This window comes from Mytilus edulis, chromosome 2, assembly GCF_963676685.1.
Source record: "Mytilus edulis chromosome 2, xbMytEdul2.2, whole genome shotgun sequence".
In the NCBI taxonomy this organism is placed as follows: Eukaryota; Metazoa; Mollusca; class Bivalvia; order Mytilida; family Mytilidae; genus Mytilus; species Mytilus edulis.
In genome coordinates, this window is record NC_092345.1 from 63,277,789 (window position 1) to 63,295,758 (window position 17,970).

Sequence of the window (17,970 nt, forward strand, 5' to 3'; positions counted from 1 at the left end):
GGACAACAACATTTTTTTCAAGGAAGTAAGACAGGTGCTAAGCAATACTTTGGTCGATGAGATTGATTAAGCATGTGCATTCATTGACCAATTTCAACTGTAAGTTTCGTGAACGACTTCATAGCTTTAACTAATATGAAAGAGCATCTGCGTCTTGTGTGTGTATGGACTATTCCGGAAATATGAGTGTTTCATCAATAAAATTGAGAGGTGTTTAAGACATAAAAAGTAAAATAACAAAATTACACGACGGGATGTATAAGTATGGATCCACGTCAAGAATATAACCAAAAACAGACTAATAAGTGAAAAGTATAATTGTGAAGAAAAATAAGAGAATACTATAACACGTTATTAAGATGATAAACAACGCCAGTACCTAGAATCTATACGTCAAACCCATCGTATATTATTTGCGTAGTTGATACGGAATATTTTTCAACAAGGTCTTTGTACCTTCCGATGTATATTTTTTAGAGAAAGAACGAGACGTTCTTGGACACATCCCTGGTTCATCTGCTTTCTACTCAGACACTGATGACGTTTTACAAAGTATGAGTAGCAGCTACAAACTCTCGAATATCGATTTAGTTGGGAAATATGTATTCCATATGCAGGTGATATTGGTAAACTGCTACTAAGGTTGGGGAAATTGTTAATTTCAAAATTAAAATCGTCATGTTTGTCCTAGATTCTGGGGGCCTCGGTTGCCGAGTGGTCTAAGAAGTTAATACTTTAATCACTAGCCAGTCAACACTGAGGTTGCGAGTTCGAACTCCACTCGACTCAAATCTTAATTGTCTAGGATTGTCAGTTTTCCCATCGAAGGTCGGTGGTTTAACTCCGGGCACTCCGGCTTCCTCCACCAAAAAAACTGGCCGCCACGAAATAGCCAAACTGTGGTGCTTAAAAGTGGCGTTGAAAAAATCAAATCATAGATTCTAGTTCAAATTAAAAGGACAGTAGTTTACTGGTGTATAAATCTCAAAACTAATTTACAAACTAAAATTGATGAAATTGGAAAACTTCAAAATAAGCGAGACCATGTGCGTCGGCAGGGTAAGCATCTCCAAATATGTACGAATCATCCGCCATGCAAATACACACATAGGTAAATTGTAATAATCAGGAATAAATAAACCGATAAAAATACAAAATAGATTTAATCTGGTATCTATAGATCTAAGAAAGCAAAAAATATGTCATTTGTTAGTTGAGACACTATAGTGTCGGTTAAACAATTTTGGATTGTAACAAAAAAAATTAAGTTGTGTTGACTTTAATTATTCTTCTTCATAACTCTGTTGAAGCAGATTCTGTGTAAAAAACACACCCTTGTTAATGAAGTCCGTTTAAAATATACCAAAAAATGCATGGTTCAACTTCTCAACATAATGTGACTGTTAGAATCTTCTCTGAGGTTGTCTTTGGTAATATCTAAAATTCTTTTGATTGGAATTGACATGTGGTATACTTAGAATTTGTGATTTTTATTTACCTCAAATACTGTGTTTTATTTTGTTTTTAGGTGCAGTACCACCAAATCATGGTACATCACTTCCGGTTGTATACGAAAGTAGGTATAAAAAAATTCCCTTGAATTTGACAGTTGTCGAAAATTAACCCTGCATTTTAATGCACTTAAATTTTTCTGAGTCATAAACATGTATGTTGGGTGTGTGAAAGCATCATTCTTGTTTTATTTATTGGTCTTAAAACATATTTTAGAAAGTTAAGGTTACATAGTTACCAAAGCAGGTAATCATAAAATAACAGTATAAAAATTTGGGTTGTTTACTTCCGGTGATGATTACTTTTTTATATGCAATGAAATGTAGTGTGAAATTTTCACTGTACCACTGGAAAGGATTAAACTGTACAAAGTATTTTTTTAGTTGAAACAAAGGTAAAATACTGTACAATTTTTCTTTAAGAAAAGGTGATCTATTAAATTGATTTTTTTTTCAGTTTGTCTAGGATAATTGTCGGAGATGAATTTGTTCCTGTTTGTCTAGAATGATAAAGACGAGGCTTTTTTCTCTTTTTTTTTTATTCTTTCCGATATCTCTGAAATGATTTATGAGTGGTTTTTCTCATTTTTGATTCTTTCAGTTATGGCTGGAATGTTAAGGTGAAATTTTTCGCTTATTAATTGTGTGTCGGTATGTATGAGATAATAAAGGAGTTTTTTTTTCGTTCATTTAATCCTGCTGGTGTGTTTTTGGAATGATACAAGAGAGACTTTTCTCGTGTTTGGTATATTTCCGGTATTCATAAAACGATATTAGAGAGTCTTTTTTCATGGTTATTGTTGTTGCCAGTATGCCTAAAATGATGCTAGAGTGGCCTTTCCTTGTATGTCCAACTGAAAGTACATTTGTATTATCATTTTTATATTGCAGTATTAAAAAAGGGAAAATTAAAGATTTCAGTTAAGTAATTATTCATTATTGAATAGAAATACTTGATAAAATTAACATAATGCATACATATAATATGATTAAATATAAAAACGCTTTCCTTTCTAATTGACAAAACTAGAGTCTTGTTGATAATTAGTCATTCAGTTTTTATTTTGTATACTTAAAACATTCAATATATACGTTTATGAATACCTATTTGTCAAAGGTAACTATTTATTTTGAAATGTAAAGAAAATATATTCCTTTTTATTCACGGTAACTCGTATTTCTTTTCAAATTTACCGGACATATACTTTACAATGTAGCCAACAGAAACTGAATAATGTATTTAACACATCAATACAATTTAGCGATAAAATCCGCAGAGAAATGCAATTATGGCAATCAGAAATACAGCAAGCACGTTAAGGAATATTCTCCATAGTCTTTTCTCTTGTATAAATGTTTTTCTGTCAGCTACTTGTATTTCTTGGGTCAGATGAGAATCGTTGCTACCAAACATGAATACCACAAAACGTGAACACAACCCTCCAGATTGACGTTGATCACCGCTGTCGCATTCTTCTGTGATAAATAAAAATTGTGTACTGTAAACCATTACGACGATAAAAGACAGTGGCGGATCCAGGAATTTTCATAAGTGGGGGCCCACTGACTGACCTAAGAGGGGGCCCACTCCAGTCACGCTTCAGTGATTCCCTATATAAGCAACCAAATTTTTTCCCAAAAAGGGGGGGCCCGGGCCCCCTGGCCCCCCCCTAAATCCGCCTCTGAAAGATGTTCTATCTGTCTGTCTGTCATGCATTTATATTTATAATAAACAGAAGTCGCAAAACAAGAACCCGAATACCAAACTGACTGAAAGGTGTAGTGTATACCAAGGGATAGCTTGATGCCCCATGTTTCAATATCACGCTTTTATGAAAAAAATCTTAATTACAATTAAGATCAGTTAAAGACAGTCTTCAATATTAATATTTATAATTTTTCGATATATATTTATATATATTAATGTTTCATTTTAATATCTTCTTTTAATAAGCAGACTATAATCCAACCTCATAACTATGGTTATCAGGATAATTATGTGCTTTCGGCGCTAAAGTTGGTTAGCACTTTCCGTCCTACTATATTTCTATAGTCACAAAAACATCAGAAATCATTAAGCAAATATGCGGCCCCAGTGACAAAATCAGAGAAAAATACATACCCCCTTTGGTCATTAAACAGATAATATAACCTATAAATGCTACGAATTGATCATTATAAAGATCCTCTTTTTAGAAAACAAAAACAAGCTTTCAAGTTTATTAACACTTAGAGTAAAAGTTTTTTTTTTATTAAACTGATAAAATTTATGGTCCATACAAACGTACCGACTTAAAACATGAAAAAAGTGTCTTTTAAATACCTTTTATTGTGATATTGTCTTCACCAACTTTGTCCTTACGATTGACTGTATACGGGTCATATCGAGTCCACCACGTCACGCCTACTAACTAAAATTGACTCACTTAGCTTTTACATTGCAATCATTTTTACACTACTAAAAGACTTTTTATAACTTTGCGTTTGTGAAAAGAACTACATGTACTTTTTACATTTTTGATTTTCTAACGTCTATCGTTACACATTGATTAATATATGTAGTGCATGACAAAGTTTCACCATAAACCTACAATTTTATCACCTCATATATGAATATACTTCATTTATATTTGAAGTTCATAACTATTCTATAAAAATGAAATGACAACGTACAAAAAAAAAGATTAATTTAATTCTATATAACATTTGTATCTACCTCTGTTTCGGTTCTTTTAGTGGTAAACATGCTGATAACGACTATTGCAGCTGCAGTCAACACCAACAGAAGAGGAATGAAATACATGGAGTGCAACTTGTATAGAATTTCTGGTCGGGTTTCTGGTTCACCACATGCTGGAGCAGGATAAACAAATTCTAGTATAAGCCGTGTGCCGCCAACTACATGCCCTATCAATAATCCCCAGAAAGCTCCCTAAAATATAAAATTTACTCAATGCTCTTCAACATCTTACTTTATTTGGCCTTTTTAAATTTTTTGGATTCGAGCGTCACTGATGAGTCTTTTGTAGTCGAAACGCGCGTCTGGCGTATATACTAAATTTAGTCCTGGTATCTATGATGAGTTTATTTACTAAAAACAAGAATAATTTTCTATTTTTACAATGTTTTATACTAATTGATGTTTCAAAACCAAATGTGAATCATTTGTGTCACATGTCACTTATTTAAAGTAACTGTTCTTCCTTTCCCGGCATGGTCGTGGCTTATCTCCTTTTACAAAACGCAACTATGATGTAACACATTTCGACCTAGGGTTTCATTACTTAACACTGGTCTTAAGTTAAGTCCAATCTTTTGGACTGGTTAATGTCATTTGATATTTAGTTTTGTTTTGCCTTAACTGTTTTTCATCTTGGTTTTACGAAATCTAATGGTTTTATATATACCAAAGTGAAAACAACAAAAAAAGACAAACCCAACAGTAATTTATATATGTGAAAATAGTGGAGTTGTATTATCCATAGAAACGTAATTTTTAATGCTCCTATCTAACATACGGCTAAACATATACTATTCCAAAGCATATCTGTACTATCTTTTTCTGCCAAGGGTTTCAATATTCTATACGATGCAATATCAGCAAATTAGGATCAGAGGTCAAGTATGGATAATTTTTTGGCAACACATTTACCGATGTTCAAATCCCATAAATCGACTCAGAAGACCAATCGAATATAGCATAAACAATATAAAAAGTCACATGAACTACAAAAAGAATTTTATTGATTCTCCTGCTATGCATGTATCGTCCGTCATGCAAATCGACACTTTATCGATCTAAGAAGTTTTCGTATAACGTCTGCTTCTTATAAGTACAAAGACAAGACGGACAGCAGGGTGCGCAACAAGTACTTATTGGAATAGCGACTACTTATACATATATAGTATGATAATTCAAATACATTTTATTACTTTACCGCTTCAGTTGTCCCTTTCCAGAAAATAGATATTAGAAACAAAACCCCAAGTGGCGATCCAAGATACCCCTCCACAACTACCATGTAAGTAAACAGTTTTCCTCCCTGTGCTGATTTAACCAATGGTATCCATAGAATGCTTAGGGTACACATCAGAACAATAAATAATCTGACAAAATATGAAGCATAATATGAGATTAGATTTGGTCACGTATGTTGGCTCTCTTAACTTTGTAATAGAATAAATTAATCATGCAATAATTGACAAAAACAAAACTAAAATCCACTAGTGTGATTCAATCTTATTTCGCTGTAGTTGAATGAAATTGGACTCACAATCAAACAATGACTCACATATAATAAAGACTGAAAACATCACAAAACCATTACATATGAAAGATGCCTTTAGACAAATTGCTAACTTAAGATATGCCAAATTTCTTGAAGATATTTAAAAAAAAACACATTTGTCGCAAGATATCTCAAGTTACTGATGTTAATTTGATATTTAGTATTTATTTATTTGTGTGTATCGAAATATGTCGTGTAAAAACTATATATATACATTGTTTCAATGTATCCTCTTTTGTAGCTATTCTACTTTTAAAATGATTGATTTATTTAACAATTGGTGATCACTTTAGTGTATGTTTTACCCACAAACATGTAATTTAAACTATACCTAATTTAATATTTTTTGTTTTCATAAGTAATTTTTATTTACCTTCCAACTATCAACAATTCCTTTTGAGTAGATTTTGTCCTGACCCTTCTCCAAATATCCATGGTGAACACTGTACTAGCACTATTGAATATAGATGTCAGGGAACTCATAATTGCTGACATCATAGCTGCTATCATGAAACCTCTTAATCCTTTAAATAATACATTAAGACATAACTTAGTTAATATGGAAACTTCAAGATCGAATTGCCGTTGTTTTCATACATTTTTATCATATTTCGATCACAGTGGAATTTTTTAAAGATAATGAAGAGTGTTAAACATTGATTTAATAACTTTTCACACTTTACAAAATAAACCTGGTACATTATATCTGTATAGTAAGTTTTTTTTAAAACTTATGATTGAAGCTCTTTTGAAAAGCATATGCAGATGTCCTCACATCTAGACTAAGAAACTAGAACGATGAGGGAATGTGTAATCTTCTTCTCGTATATATTTTAAAAACAGAGATAAATTGATCATTCCCTTTTTACGTTGCAAACTGATCATTAAATTCGTTCAGATTAAAACAATTAGAACATGAACAAGGAATAGCAAATCTTGAATATTTTTAATATATGAGAGAGTTAAGTAGGATGAAAACTGATTCCAGTTCCACTTTTAATTGCTGAAAATGAACTACAGGAATCGCAATTACGTATTGAGATACATTCATTACACACCAAAAAATATGTAACAAGAATAAATTATAAAACTGATTTTTACCAACAGGCATCAACTCCATTACTAGCTTTGGATATGCAATATTAGAACATCCAGCTGGATTATCGCACACTTTCATACATACGTCAGAGTCCACACAAGCAACTTCATCTGAAAAGGTTAATACATAATATATATTTTTCCTATCTTATATTTGATTTTATATTCTTAACAAAAAGTCCATAACATTGTCTGAGGCAACTACAATAAGAAATCTCAGAAATAATTGCGTATTGTATTAGTGAAATAACACAATAACTTACACAATTCTATATTAATATTCTTGTAATTGTTATAAAATACATCAAATGACACCATTACAAACTTAATCCCTATTTATATTCAATTGTGACATTACTTTTTGTGGCGATGACGATTCATTCGTGTGACACACTGTGACAGTTCTTAAATTTATTATGCTGTTTTTGTGTATTGTCGTAAAGTAATTTTAGGTGTTCGTTGTTTTTCTGTGGTAACATGTCGAAATATACTATTATTTTATTTATTTGTGTATTTATCTGTTCTGAGTGTTCTTACATTTATTTGTACTTTATTCCTATCATGTAATGTTGAGATTTTATATTTTTTTTACGTTTCCATTAAGCGCGAGGTTTGGCTTGCCATAAAACCAGGTTCAACCAACCATTTTTTTTTCTTAAAATCTCGTGTAAAGTCAGGAATATGACAGTTGTTACAAATAATTCGTTTCTATGTATATAGCATTGGCGTTTGTTTTTGTTGCACTACGGTGTTTCTGTTGTTCCGTTGTTTTCCTCTTATAGTTGATGTGTTTTTCCTCGGTTTTAGTTTTTAAACCAGATTTGTTTTCTTTCAATCGATTAATGACCTCTTAACATAGGTTACTATTGTTGCTTTCATTGAGTGTCACAAAAACATCCAAAACATGCATGATCGAAAAAGTATATCCTTTTTTAACGTTAGATTATGTGATGTTCAAGAAATATAGTTCAATTTTTTTAATTGATTTTGGTGACGCATATTTGTTGACAGAGAGGAAATGTCAGAAACACCTTAGAACATTATTTTTTTTTCGTGAAATTACAATGATTTGTACTGTTTGGCTATCTCGTACATATGGAAAGTTGTTCCTTCACCAAATGTGGCACATCTTTTTTTTTTTTTTTTACGTATTTTGTTTACGACCTTTTGTAAATTTGAATGTAAAATTAAACATTTTAAAATTAAATTCCACAACTAATTTATTATTAAAGACAGTCACTTAAACAGTATGGCGGGATACACATGTTTGTTAGCGCTGAACCCCTTTTCTAACCTAGTACAGTGGTGACAGCACAACACAGGAACACATTGAATAACAGTTTGAAACGGTTATACTTATCAGACAATGACAAACCACAAAACAAATAACAAAAAGACAAAAGGTGCAATGCACCCTTGTACGAGTATACTCGCATTAACTAAATCAAGTTCAAAGCAAGTTTCAACTTATAAGTAAACCGAGTTTTCTTTGACAATTTCTCAGTTTCATCAACCAAAATTTTGTATTTGAATAAAAAGTTATGAAAATTTACCAGTGATACATAGATAAAGTTTATTGAAATATAAAAATTCATTAAAGGTTGCACATTGTAAATAAAGCTGTTTCACAAACCACGCCTCTTTTGGGGAAATATATTATGTTCATGTAATCAATTTTGTTTACGTACTGGTTCAAAGATATGTTCTATATGTTTCATCCCGTAGAATGTTACCAGTAAAGATATATATGTATAGATGTTCAATTAAAATATGTGAAAAACCTAAACTCAAGGTAGGGGTAGTACAGAAGTCTAGTGTAAGTTTAAACTCTTAGAATTTTGGGGAATATAAACGTTAAAAATTTGCCGCACAACCTTTTTCACCCTATGAAAAAAGTAGTAGTGCATATGAACTTTCCGTTCTAGGATATATTAAACTTCATAATAAAAGTGGTACAGTTTTAGCCGTAAAGGAGTTCCTATGATAAATCGCATTGTCGATATTAACAGAAATGCAACCTATAGACACTGGCATAATGAACGTGTTCGGAGGTACACTATAAAAGAGAGCCAAATAGAAAATTAACAATAGGAATTAAAAAAATCCGTGTTTTGTTGTAAAATTCGGCATAAAGTTCTCCGTGTGAAAGAAAATAAGAAGAAACGATACGGTCTATTATGTCTAGGTCACACATTCACGGATCACCTCGACGGATCCGCTACGGATAAAATCACACGGATGATCCCTGAAATGCAGTTTCCGTAGTATGATACGGATCCAATACGGATGCACAACGGTATGACTACGGGTTTTGACGTTTCTACCACAGATGATGAAGGACGGGGTTCGTTTTGGTGACATGAGTGTTACGGGTTCTTACGGTTAGACACGGCTAAATACGGAAATGACACGGTTTAGTACGCAATTGCACGTGTCGTAACGTATTTACTGCGGATAAACAACTGTTTGCTACGGTATAAGTAAGGGTTAGTTCGAATGAGAACGGTCTGAAACTGAATAGTTCGAACCGTCACATTTCTATAATTTACTTGTTATTCATCACTTCTATATGGTAGTTAATCGTAGATTACTTTTCGTTGTTGTTTAATAAATTATTTATCTGTCTGTCTGTGCTATGGGGTGTTATTCGTAATCCACAGACCAACGACATATAGTAGTTCTTGAAACATATTAAGACTACTTTCAAATGTAGCTCCTTTTCCCGCACATAATTGAGTCATGGGGGCTCAAACTGGCCATGGATAGGGAAGTCAGTCCCTAGTCCACCATCTACTCTGCCTCCTGTCGCCTCTACGTCTGTCATCAAGTATTCCGACCCTGCCCTGACTTTTTGTGCCATATCAATACCCAATTCCAGCCAATTAATTGCAAGCAACAGCAGTTGTTTACTATTCATGTTGGATGATCATTATGTATACCTCAACGTCAAGACACAGAATAAGTAGGGCCCTATCGGTCTGGAGTATTCGTTGGATACCAATATTCGTGGGTTTCATGGATTTCTAGGTACAGGTGAACCACGAATTAAAATGTTCAACGAAAAACAAATGTTAATAAAGTTGTATCCAGACTTTTGCAGAACCACGAAATCATAAATTCACGAAAATTCAAGGTTTCCGCAATCCACGAAAACTGGTACCAAGGTAGCACTCCACAGTTAGGTGTGTAGTTTCGCATTTTGGCCCCTGTGGATTTTTCAAATATGAGAGCTAGTGTGCAATAAAATTCATTTTTGGATATCTGAGTATTAAAATAGCCTTTGTATTGGGTTTATATGAACATCAAGAGTATGTATTGTATGTAATATAGGCTGTTTTCTGTATGACAGTCCGTATTTGCATGTCCCTACCATACATTGGTCCGGCAATTATTGTAATGTTATTTTCCAACTTTTTATCGCACGAACTTTGTGATTGGATTTTACGAAAAAATGAGGCGAAAGACACACATTTTTTATTTGATCATTAGGAAGATTTATGAAAACAGTTTCTAAAAAGGTGTTACTCAAAAGCATTGAAATTCTAATTTGATCCAAATTTTGGGGGGATAAATGACATGTCCACCCCCCTTTTTGCAATATTTTATGGTAAATAAATGCAGAATGTTGCCATGGATACACATAAAAGGAATTTATTTTCACTCTTTTAACTTTTAAAAATCAAATCTATGGAATATACTGATTACATACATATGCACATGTACAACACAAACAGTTAGATTAATGTATTAGAAATCCAGGAATAGGAGATGATAAAACATTTTGTGGCTCATTTTTAATTTTATTTTCTAACTGTGGAGTGCTACCTTATGGCACATCAGAAAGCACAGAAATGCACTTTTTAAGATAAAATTGACCACAAATCTTTAGTCTTTTATGTTCTTGTTTTAGTTCTGAAGGTAAAAAATCTGCTAGGAATGCAATTTATGTTTATTTTATTGTTTACTTTCCTTAGCAACCAAATATACATATTTTGACACTTAGACATGTTGCGGTCTTAAATTTGTACTCCATTAGCTTCGCCATTGTAACCAAAGATTGCGCTTTATATGATATCCTCAGAATGTATCGCTTTATATTTTTGAATGCGAATAAGTCAAATAAACATTTTTAGCAGGATTTTATATTATAATTTGGCATTAATTAAATTTAATGATGCCAGTACTGCTAGAAATTTATACCCTGCTTGAGAGCTTCTAAACCATGGTTAGGTATGCTATTTACAGCAAAATTGACCTATAAGTGCTTTCAAATACCTAAAAATTGTACAATTTGTCCTCTTTTAAGGCAATTTTATGATTTTAAATTAAGATAATGGGAAAAGTTTTAGAAATTTACCCAAAAATGAGACAGACTTGAAGTTTTTCACTATGATCCAGCATTTATTTTTTATCACTTTTTGTCGCGTTTCAACATCAACTGCTAACCTTCATAAAATCTTTATTACTGAACCAATTCTAAAAACTAAGGTACCATTTTCATCGTAACAGCTAGTAGAACACAGAAAATATAATAAAAATTGAGGCAGGAGGGGAAAAATTTCACCTTAAGGTAGCACTCCACAGTTAGGTGTGTAGTTTCGCATTTTGGCCCCTGTGGATTTTTCAAATATGAGAGCTAGTGTGCAATAAAATTCATTTTTGGATAGCTGAGTATTAAAATAGCCTTTGTATTGGGTTTATATGAACATCAAGAGTATGTATTGTATGTAATATAGGCTGTTTTCTGTATGACAGTCCGTATTTGCATGTCCCTACCATACATTGGTCCGGCAATTATTGTAATGTTATTTTCCAACTTTTTATCGCACGAACTTTGTGATTGGATTTTACGAAAAAATGAGGCGAAAGACACACATTTTTTATTTGATCATTAGGAAGATTTATGAAAACAGTTTCTAAAAAGGTATTACTCAAAGGCATTGAAATTCTAATTTGATCCAAATTTTGGGGGGATAAATGACATGTCCACCCCCCTTTTTGCAATATTTTATGGTAAATAAATGCAGAATGTTGCCATGGATACACATAAAAGGAATTTATTTTCACTCTTTTAACTTTTAAAAATCAAATCTATGGAATATACTGATTACATACATATGCACATGTACAACACAAACAGTTAGATTAATGTATTAGAAATCCAGGAGTAGGAGATGATAAAACATTGTGTGGCTCATTTTAAATTTTATTTTCTAACTGTGGAGTGCTACCTTATGGCACATCAGAAAGCACAGAAATGCACTTTTTAAGATAAAATTGACCACAAATCTTTAGTCTTTTATGTTCTTGTTTTAGTTCTGAAGGTAAAAAATCTGCTAGGAATGCAATTTATGTTTATTTTATTGTTTACTTTCCTTAGCAACCAAATATACACATTTTGACACTTAGACATGTTGCGGTCTTAAATTTGTACTCCATTAGCTTCGCCATTGTAACCAAAGATTGCGCTTTATATGATATCCTCAGAATGTATCGCTTTATATTTTTGAATGCGAATAAGTCAAATAAACATTTTTAGCAGGATTTTATATTATAATTTGGCATTAATTAAATTTAATGATGCCAGTACTGCTAGAAATTTATACCCTGCTTGAGAGCTTCTAAACCATGGTTAGGTATGCTATTTACAGCAAAATTGACCTATAAGTGCTTTCAAATACCTAAAAATTGTACAATTTGTCCTCTTTTAAGGCAATTTTATGATTTTGAATTAAGATAATGGGAAAAGTTTTAGAAATTTACCCAAAAATGAGACAGACTTGAAGTTTTTCACTATGATCCAGCATTTATTTTTAAATCACTTTTTGTCGCGTTTCAACATCAACTGCTAACCTTCATAAAATCTTTATTACTGAACCAATTCTAAAAACTAAGGTACCATTTTCATCGTAACAGCTAGTAGAACACAGAAAATATAATAAAAATTGAGGCAGGAGGGGAAAAATTTCACCTTAAGGTAGCACTCCACAGTTAGGTGTGTAGTTTCGCATTTTGGCCCCTGTGGATTTTTCAAATATGAGAGATAGTGTGCAATAAAATTCATTTTTGGATATCTGAGTATTAAAATAGCCTTTGTATTGGGTTTATATGAACATCAAGAGTATGTATTGTATGTAATATAGGCTGTTTTCTGTATGACAGTCCGTATTTGCATGTCCCTACCATACATTGGTCCGGCAATTATTGTAATGTTATTTTCCAACTTTTTATCGCACGAACTTTGTGATTGGATTTTACGAAAAAATGAGGCGAAAGACACACATTTTTTATTTGATCATTAGGAAGATTTATGAAAACAGTTTCTGAAAAGGTATTACTCAAAGGCATTGAAATTCTAATTTGATCCAAATTTTGGGGGGATAAATGACATGTCCACCCCCCTTTTTGCAATATTTTATGGTAAATAAATGCAGAATGTTGCCATGGATACACATAAAAGGAATTTATTTTCACTCTTTTAACTTTTAAAAATCAAATCTATGGAATATACTGATTACATACATATGCACATGTACAACACAAACAGTTAGATTAATGTATTAGAAATCCAGGAGTAGGAGATGATAAAACATTGTGTGGCTCATTTTAAATTTTATTTTCTAACTGTGGAGTGCTACCTTATGGCACATCAGAAAGCACAGAAATGCACTTTTTAAGATAAAATTGACCACAAATCTTTAGTCTTTTATGTTCTTGTTTTAGTTCTGAAGGTAAAAAATCTGCTAGGAATGCAATTTATGTTTATTTTATTGTTTACATTCCTTAGCAACCAAATATACACATTTTGACACTTAGACATGTTGCGGTCTTAAATTTGTACTCCATTAGCTTCGCCATTGTAACCAAAGATTGCGCTTTATATGATATCCTCAGAATGTATCGCTTTATATTTTTGAATGCGAATAAGTCAAATAAACATTTTTAGCAGGATTTTATATTATAATTTGGCATTAATTAAATTTAATGATGCCAGTACTGCTAGAAATTTATACCCTGCTTGAGAGCTTCTAAACCATGGTTAGGTATGCTATTTACAGCAAAATTGACCTATAAGTGCTTTCAAATACCTAAAAATTGTACAATTTGTCCTCTTTTAAGGCAATTTTATGATTTTGAATTAAGATAATGGGAAAAGTTTTAGAAATTTACCCAAAAATGAGACAGACTTGAAGTTTTTCACTATGATCCAGCATTTATTTTTAAATCACTTTTTGTCGCGTTTCAACATCAACTGCTAACCTTCATAAAATCTTTATTACTGAACCAATTCTAAAAACTAAGGTACCATTTTCATCGTAACAGCTAGTAGAACACAGAAAATATAATAAAAATTGAGGCAGGAGGGGAAAAATTTCACCTTAAGGTAGCACTCCACAGTTAGGTGTGTAGTTTCGCATTTTGGCCCCTGTGGATTTTTCAAATATGAGAGATAGTGTGCAATAAAATTCATTTTTGGATATCTGAGTATTAAAATAGCCTTTGTATTGGGTTTATATGAACATCAAGAGTATGTATTGTATGTAATATAGGCTGTTTTCTGTATGACAGTCCGTATTTGCATGTCCCTACCATACATTGGTCCGGCAATTATTGTAATGTTATTTTCCAACTTTTTATCGCACGAACTTTGTGATTGGATTTTACGAAAAAATGAGGCGAAAGACACACATTTTTTATTTGATCATTAGGAAGATTTATGAAAACAGTTTCTAAAAAGGTGTTACTCAAAAGCATTGAAATTCTAATTTGATCCAAATTTTGGGGGGATAAATGACATGTCCACCCCCCTTTTTGCAATATTTTATGGTAAATAAATGCAGAATGTTGCCATGGATACACATAAAAGGAATTTATTTTCACTCTTTTAACTTTTAAAAATCAAATCTATGGAATATACTGATTACATACATATGCACATGTACAACACAAACAGTTAGATTAATGTATTAGAAATCCAGGAATAGGAGATGATAAAACATTTTGTGGCTCATTTTTAATTTTATTTTCTAACTGTGGAGTGCTACCTTATGGCACATCAGAAAGCACAGAAATGCACTTTTTAAGATAAAATTGACCACAAATCTTTAGTCTTTTATGTTCTTGTTTTAGTTCTGAAGGTAAAAAATCTGCTAGGAATGCAATTTATGTTTATTTTATTGTTTACTTTCCTTAGCAACCAAATATACACATTTTGACACTTAGACATGTTGCGGTCTTAAATTTGTACTCCATTAGCTTCGCCATTGTAACCAAAGATTGCGCTTTATATGATATCCTCAGAATGTATCGCTTTATATTTTTGAATGCGAATAAGTCAAATAAACATTTTTAGCAGGATTTTATATTATAATTTGGCATTAATTAAATTTAATGATGCCAGTACTGCTAGAAATTTATACCCTGCTTGAGAGCTTCTAAACCATGGTTAGGTATGCTATTTACAGCAAAATTGACCTATAAGTGCTTTCAAATACCTAAAAATTGTACAATTTGTCCTCTTTTAAGGCAATTTTATGATTTTAAATTAAGATAATGGGAAAAGTTTTAGAAATTTACCCAAAAATGAGACAGACTTGAAGTTTTTCACTATGATCCAGCATTTATTTTTTATCACTTTTTGTCGCGTTTCAACATCAACTGCTAACCTTCATAAAATCTTTATTACTGAACCAATTCTAAAAACTAAGGTACCATTTTCATCGTAACAGCTAGTAGAACACAGAAAATATAATAAAAATTGAGGCAGGAGGGGAAAAATTTCACCTTAAGGTAGCACTCCACAGTTAGGTGTGTAGTTTCGCATTTTGGCCCCTGTGGATTTTTCAAATATGAGAGCTAGTGTGCAATAAAATTCATTTTTGGATAGCTGAGTATTAAAATAGCCTTTGTATTGGGTTTATATGAACATCAAGAGTATGTATTGTATGTAATATAGGCTGTTTTCTGTATGACAGTCCGTATTTGCATGTCCCTACCATACATTGGTCCGGCAATTATTGTAATGTTATTTTCCAACTTTTTATCGCACGAACTTTGTGATTGGATTTTACGAAAAAATGAGGCGAAAGACACACATTTTTTATTTGATCATTAGGAAGATTTATGAAAACAGTTTCTAAAAAGGTATTACTCAAAGGCATTGAAATTCTAATTTGATCCAAATTTTGGGGGGATAAATGACATGTCCACCCCCCTTTTTGCAATATTTTATGGTAAATAAATGCAGAATGTTGCCATGGATACACATAAAAGGAATTTATTTTCACTCTTTTAACTTTTAAAAATCAAATCTATGGAATATACTGATTACATACATATGCACATGTACAACACAAACAGTTAGATTAATGTATTAGAAATCCAGGAGTAGGAGATGATAAAACATTGTGTGGCTCATTTTAAATTTTATTTTCTAACTGTGGAGTGCTACCTTATGGCACATCAGAAAGCACAGAAATGCACTTTTTAAGATAAAATTGACCACAAATCTTTAGTCTTTTATGTTCTTGTTTTAGTTCTGAAGGTAAAAAATCTGCTAGGAATGCAATTTATGTTTATTTTATTGTTTACTTTCCTTAGCAACCAAATATACACATTTTGACACTTAGACATGTTGCGGTCTTAAATTTGTACTCCATTAGCTTCGCCATTGTAACCAAAGATTGCGCTTTATATGATATCCTCAGAATGTATCGCTTTATATTTTTGAATGCGAATAAGTCAAATAAACATTTTTAGCAGGATTTTATATTATAATTTGGCATTAATTAAATTTAATGATGCCAGTACTGCTAGAAATTTATACCCTGCTTGAGAGCTTCTAAACCATGGTTAGGTATGCTATTTACAGCAAAATTGACCTATAAGTGCTTTCAAATACCTAAAAATTGTACAATTTGTCCTCTTTTAAGGCAATTTTATGATTTTGAATTAAGATAATGGGAAAAGTTTTAGAAATTTACCCAAAAATGAGACAGACTTGAAGTTTTTCACTATGATCCAGCATTTATTTTTAAATCACTTTTTGTCGCGTTTCAACATCAACTGCTAACCTTCATAAAATCTTTATTACTGAACCAATTCTAAAAACTAAGGTACCATTTTCATCGTAACAGCTAGTAGAACACAGAAAATATAATAAAAATTGAGGCAGGAGGGGAAAAATTTCACCTTAAGGTAGCACTCCACAGTTAGGTGTGTAGTTTCGCATTTTGGCCCCTGTGGATTTTTCAAATATGAGAGATAGTGTGCAATAAAATTCATTTTTGGATATCTGAGTATTAAAATAGCCTTTGTATTGGGTTTATATGAACATCAAGAGTATGTATTGTATGTAATATAGGCTGTTTTCTGTATGACAGTCCGTATTTGCATGTCCCTACCATACATTGGTCCGGCAATTATTGTAATGTTATTTTCCAACTTTTTATCGCACGAACTTTGTGATTGGATTTTACGAAAAAATGAGGCGAAAGACACACATTTTTTATTTGATCATTAGGAAGATTTATGAAAACAGTTTCTAAAAAGGTATTACTCAAAGGCATTGAAATTCTAATTTGATCCAAATTTTGGGGGGATAAATGACATGTCCACCCCCCTTTTTGCAATATTTTATGGTAAATAAATGCAGAATGTTGCCATGGATACACATAAAAGGAATTTATTTTCACTCTTTTAACTTTTAAAAATCAAATCTATGGAATATACTGATTACATACATATGCACATGTACAACACAAACAGTTAGATTAATGTATTAGAAATCCAGGAGTAGGAGATGATAAAACATTGTGTGGCTCATTTTAAATTTTATTTTCTAACTGTGGAGTGCTACCTTATGGCACATCAGAAAGCACAGAAATGCACTTTTTAAGATAAAATTGACCACAAATCTTTAGTCTTTTATGTTCTTGTTTTAGTTCTGAAGGTAAAAAATCTGCTAGGAATGCAATTTATGTTTATTTTATTGTTTACTTTCCTTAGCAACCAAATATACACATTTTGACACTTAGACATGTTGCGGTCTTAAATTTGTACTCCATTAGCTT

The 17,970-nt window shown here is 31.9% G+C and overlaps 1 protein-coding gene across 2 annotated transcripts in view; it reads right to left on the minus strand.

Annotated features, from left to right (window-relative positions):
- Positions 1 to 2,548: 2,548 nt before the first annotated feature.
- LOC139512643 (sodium/glucose cotransporter 4-like) overlaps positions 2,549 to 17,970 on the minus strand; it is a 36,651-nt gene continuing 21,229 nt past the window's right edge. Inside the window, exons 10-15 of one of the 2 annotated variants that reach the window (XM_071300400.1) lie at positions 6,902 to 7,009; positions 6,174 to 6,324; positions 5,450 to 5,618; positions 4,228 to 4,443; positions 3,835 to 3,922; positions 2,549 to 2,987 (exon numbers count right to left, since the gene is read on the minus strand). In XM_071300400.1, the coding sequence (XP_071156501.1) occupies positions 2,770 to 2,987; positions 3,835 to 3,922; positions 4,228 to 4,443; positions 5,450 to 5,618; positions 6,174 to 6,324; positions 6,902 to 7,009 (950 nt within the window). In that variant the 3' untranslated portion in view covers positions 2,549 to 2,769. Of the gene's footprint in view, positions 3,011 to 3,834; positions 3,923 to 4,227; positions 4,444 to 5,449; positions 5,619 to 6,173; positions 6,325 to 6,901; positions 7,010 to 17,970 lie in introns of both variants that reach the window. The other variant, XM_071300401.1, reaches the window with a different exon arrangement.